General features: G+C 43.8%; 1 protein-coding gene across 1 annotated transcript; it reads right to left on the minus strand.

The window, feature by feature from the left end:
• Positions 1–334: 334 nt before the first annotated feature.
• Positions 335–2,944, minus strand: LOC141018208 (ras-related protein Rap-2b). The gene is made up of 2 exons (XM_073493129.1): positions 2,056–2,944; positions 335–1,497 (listed from the first exon to the last, which is right to left on the minus strand). Exon 1 carries the CDS (start codon positions 2,658–2,660, stop codon positions 2,109–2,111), a length of 552 nt encoding a protein of 183 aa, XP_073349230.1. The 5' UTR covers positions 2,661–2,944; the 3' UTR covers positions 335–1,497; positions 2,056–2,108.
• Positions 2,945–5,403: the final 2,459 nt, after the last annotated feature.

Consider the following 5,403-nt stretch of genomic DNA (forward strand, 5'->3'; position numbering starts at 1 on the left):
TTCTTACATGTAAGAAAACGTTTTTGCTTGAACTATTAATTTATTATCAAAATAGGTAACATTCATTTTCTTTTGACTTACTAATCCTTGCAGCTCAAGTCATGTTATTGTAAATGAAGCGCACAACCTGAAAGTTTACTTTTTGAACTGTCGTATAACTGTGGGTATTTGTAGCGATCCAGTTATTTGTGTGTATTCAAACACAGTAAGCAGGAGTTTAACCCTTGTATAAACTGCTCATGACAACTTTGTTTAGCCTCAGCAAACTCGCAATTAGCCGTTGTGGTAAAGCGCTAAAACACGTAGACGTCAACAAAGAGAAAACACAGCCTGGTTTCTTTTTTTAAAAATGCCATTTGTATTAAAAGTCTTGTTTTTTTTTTTTCTTAAAACAGACACAGCCCACTGTTAAAAGGCTGGTCTGAAATTGAACTTACAATCAGGTTAGATTTGTCAACGGTACATCATCACATTTCCTGTTAAAAACAACAAAATAAACAGAACAAACAGAAGTTGATTTAAGTGGCCTGGAAAGGTAAGCGTTTGGTGTTGTTATCGTCACGTCAAGGGGATTCCAGTACCTGTGCATTTCAAGATATAGGTTTGGCCAGACTAAAGCAGACATTGCAAAAATGAACACCTTAGACTTCAAGAAGGCCAATGGAAAACATACAGAAAACCGCCATTCCATTAACAAAAAGCCTATTGTAGTTTCTTTTTTCAGCCTCCACCCCTACGAGATTATCCAGAAGAACAGTTCACTAAATTCGTGGATTGCCATGTTGAAGGGTTCTTTTGGTGATACATGTAGGTTGGCACTAAATCTGAACAGCTGATTTGTTTTGGAAAGGCACTTGACACAAGGGCGATCAGGTCACCGTCCTCGTGTCACTTCAGTTAAGGTCCTCTCGCGCACTGAAGAGGTGATGAAGGGAAAAACACACACAAAAAAAAAAAGTGGCACTCGTCACGTTTACTCCATCGGCAGAAGAGTGGTGTCAATTTCTTTTGACTTTGGAGAACAAAAAATAGGATTTGGAGTGTTGAGGAGCATTTGGAGATGTCACCCCAAATCTTTTTACCCACCCCAGACTTTGCAGTTATTTAACAAAATATACTCTATCTCTCTTGTCATCTTCTTTTACAGAAATATCCATTTATGAGTGTCTCTAAGTGTTGCCCTCCATATCTTTTCCATTGGGGTTTAGTTCCAGTTGGGAGTACAGTTGGAACCGGCGAGGGGGAGGCGTTGCTGGAGCTCTGGATCCGACACTGTGTTGACATCAACGGCGGACACTGATCGTGCAGCAAAGATACTCCAACCCAGCAGAATTCCTGAAGAGTGGACCCCTCCCCTGTCTCTGTTGCTCCCCTCCTCCTCCTCCTCCTCCTCCTCCTCCTCCTCTCGTCCCCCTGCAGCATTCCTCCCTGTATTTTCCTCCAAGGCCAGGGTGAGACACGAAGAAGAGCTCAACAGTACACACTTGCTGCAACACACTGCCACAAACAAGAGATAGAGGGGGGGAAAAAAAATGAGTCATGGGTGAACGACAGCAACTTCTGACAACACACGCACACGGCTGGAGAAAAATCAACTTCCCTGAACGATCCCTGAATGTAGGCCATTACAAGAACATCGGAATCTCCCGACTCCTGTTAACCTCATTCTGGAAAATACCAACCGAGCAGTTGTAGGTGTACAAATTCAACTTCTGACTTTGCAAACCTCGTTAAAATCTGCCACAGCCTGCCCCTCCAGTTCTGCAAATGAGTCAGACACTTCCCCAATCTTGCTTAGCAAAACAATAGGCTGCAAGTGTCCTACCAGTGCACGCTCCCAGTGAAAACCAACAGAGAAAATGACAATAAACTTTTTTTAAAATGAAGCCAAGTTGGGCACACATCCGGCATTTTGCTGTCCACTTTATACTTATATGGACATGTGCTTCTTGGGAGAGGATTTCAATAACATGTTTGTGATTAAGTGTACGTCTTGACTGTGCTGTCATTAATGTCTGCTTTGTGTTTTCAGTGTGTTTTGGTGCTTCAACTTACCATTGCAAACTTAAAACCGAGCAAAGAATAAAACTTTATGGTTGTCCTTTTTCTTAAAGAATGACACAAGACGAGCAGCACTGGTCGTCGCCATTTGGTGTTGAGGCATAGTTCATCTGTCGGACTATCTCTGCAAACAGTTCGTCCACCGAGGTTTTATTTTTGGCTGAAGTTTCCATGAACGGGCAGTTCCAGTCGTCCGCCAGTGCCTTCCCCTCACCGGACGAGACCTCCCTCTCCCCCTCCAGGTCCACTTTGTTTCCAACCAGAATCATCGGCACCCTCTCGTACCTTTTCACCCGAATGATCTGATCCCTCATCGGTTTGATGTCCTGGAAGCTCTGCTGGTTCACCAGGCTGTAGACCAGGATGAAGCCCTGCCCGTTTTTGATGTACAGGTCTCGCATGGAGGCGAACTGCTCGGTCCCCGCCGTGTCCAGGATCTCCAGCACGGACGGAGAGGAGTCCACCTCGATCTCCTTCCTGTAGAAATCCTCTATCGTGGGGTCGTATTTCTCTATGAAGGACCCCGTCACGAACTGGACGGTCAATGCGGATTTCCCGACCCCTCCGGACCCGAGAACCACTACTTTGTACTCTCTCATGGTTCTCAAAACAGCCGACGCTCCTGCTTCCTCTCCGCTGTGAGCCCGCTAGCCGCCCTGCTGGGTTTCAAACCGCTCGCCGTTGCGCCTCCGCCAGCACTTTTGTACGGGCTCCGGTCGGTTGATACGGGGCGTGGCCGTCAGCTATCGCCGTTCAGGGGGTAAATACGGTTGTTTGGGACCCACGCTCAGCATTTGTATTGTGGCATGTTGAGTTCCCGACGACAGCCCAGCCGGTTCTTGAGCGAGCTTCCCCCGTTTTCGTTCAAGTAGCCACCGTGCGTCCGTTGCTCTCTTCGGCAGAGGCAAGTCATCCTCAGCGGAAACGCACCACTTCCTGCGTTAGCTTTCAAAATAAAGGTACGACGGCCTAACATGTCCGCTAAAGTCAATTTTGTTACGGTTTTACAGCTTATTAAACAGAATAATCAACACACTACGTCACAAAACATATTTATATTCAATTAATGTTGAATATTATTATCATTAATTGTTATTTAAATGTCATACATATTTTATCTTGAAAGCGTTGTTTGTCATTTCCGGTATCGGCTCTGCTTACTCTCGCTAACTTGACGCCGTGCGCTTCCTGCCCACACTCAGCACGCAGTCTGCGTCCCACGTCACTCAAACGCTCTCCAGCGTTTAGTTAAAGGTGCAGTGCGGCTGTTATCGCACAGTCAGCGCGGCTGCTGGCCCCAGTACCCACGCAGACCTGCCACACCTTAGTTTCGACATCGCTGATCCTTGGGCTTACTACTGCTTGAGTCATTCTCAAACAACTTACTGGAAAAAAGGGCTATCTACTGCAATTTCTGCACTCGGCTTATTGCTTAACCACCTAATGCAATGTGGGTCAGTGGTTTTTCTTCACCTCTTGAACTCTGGGTTCATCGCAGAAGAATTAATAATTCCAATTACACCAAATAAACCAAGCTGAATGACAAAAAGAAGTGTGTATAAATCAGTAAACAACTCATATGTGTGGTAATATTTCCAAAGTTTAGGGGAAAAAACAATACTTAAGATGTGGAGTTGTAGCTGGATGACATGACAAGAACACTGAAGAGGAAGTGAGTCACATCAGCCCGTGAAGCATGACCCCACATGTGACACAGCAAAGGGCTTTTGTCTTACATGTTCTGACACTCCTGTGCTTATTTTTTTGTTTTTGTTTTCTAGATGCAACCCAGAATCAGATAAATCTTAATTTCCTTGTTCACTGACATGCACCACTGAGCCTTTTTTCTGTAGTCAGTCAGATCAATATCTGAACCACACTCAGACCCAACATGAAAGAAAGTTGTTCATTCTCTCGGTTGTCTATCCACATATTCTGAATCTGGAAGTTACCGTATCCATGACTCATGGCATGTGGCGCAATCTTTAATCCAAGTGGAAACCTTTTGATAAGATTGTATTAAAGTCAATGATTTAAGTCGTCACAGTTCTCTGATTGTGTGTGCATGCGTGGGCGTGTATAAATTCCCCATCACATCCTCTTGCAAATTGTGATATAACCAATGTTTCCAATCAATGCCTGTCACGAGGCACAGTGATGATTAAACCACAGTCGTGACCTCATCACCTCCAGGGATCGCTGGGAAAACTCTGCTGGATCAATAGAGTTTTAATTCATCCACAAATCACCAACAGCGATACAACACACACACACACACACACTCATGCAGTGTGGTTAGAGCCGTGAATGGGGAAGTAAATCTGTGAGTCAGTGTGCATCACTGTGATTGTTGAAACTCAAAGTATACATCATCATGGAACAGATGGAGGCACACGCAGATGCATAAAAAAAAAAAAACAGTCAGTGACAGTATGTGAAACATGTGGATTGGCTCGTCATGCAGGGCTTTCAAAAGCAGTCCCTCCCCAGATCCCATTAAGAAACAACAAGTCAAAGCCTATATGGAGACAATCAGCGCTCTGCCCCATGGGGAGCGAGGGTAATGTGACCTCGAGCCTTGTGATGTAGATTGTCACATCTGTGAGAGTGATCACCCTGAATGTAAAACCAGGCCATCCTGTCAGAGAGGAGTGGAGTTTATTTTCACACACCACTGATAATTAGATAGACACAGACACACTTTATCAACTCATGGTATGTCAGCCTCCCCCCCAGGTGAATTCTTAACTACAAACCACAAACTATAAAGACCAGGATAATGCTGATGTGTGGCCTTTCACACAGTTGTCATGGTGATTAGGGCTTGTGATGTCACTAGTATGCACACACAGATCACATGAACAGAGAGGTAACATTTGCAGGGTCATATTTGATGCTGACCTAAAAGCTTTCTTTAAAGTAAGTAAAAACAGAATAGGAAAAAACACTGTTTGTTTACATGAATTTCCTAAACACGAAGATGAATGAGAGACTCACAAACACTGACTTTCAAACTAAAAGTTAACTTTCATATTATAATTTTGTAAGATATCCACTTTATGCTAATTCAGACTGCTGATGTCTTTTTTTTTACTGACGTCTGATATCTCTATATATATTATTTTACGCTTAGCTGACTTTTGCTGGTATTTTTGCCTGGAGTGAGGAATGCAGATTTTCTATCTCTTACACTTTACAGCAAGATTTAAGAGGAGGAGCGATTACTTATCTTTCAACTGAGGGCAGCGGAAATAAGTTGAAGAACACAACATTGACATATCATCGGCTTGAAAGCTGATATGGTGAAGCATGCTTAGAAAATTAGCAACATTATCGTTCATA

Source organism: Pagrus major, chromosome 2 (genome assembly GCF_040436345.1).
Source record: "Pagrus major chromosome 2, Pma_NU_1.0".
Taxonomy (NCBI): domain Eukaryota; kingdom Metazoa; phylum Chordata; class Actinopteri; order Spariformes; family Sparidae; genus Pagrus; species Pagrus major.

Excerpts from the sequence above, each read along its gene's own strand:
- LOC141018208 (XM_073493129.1), bottom strand. The coding sequence starts at position 2,660 with ATGAGAGAGTACAAAGTAGTGGTTCTCGGGTCCGGAGGGGTCGGGAAA.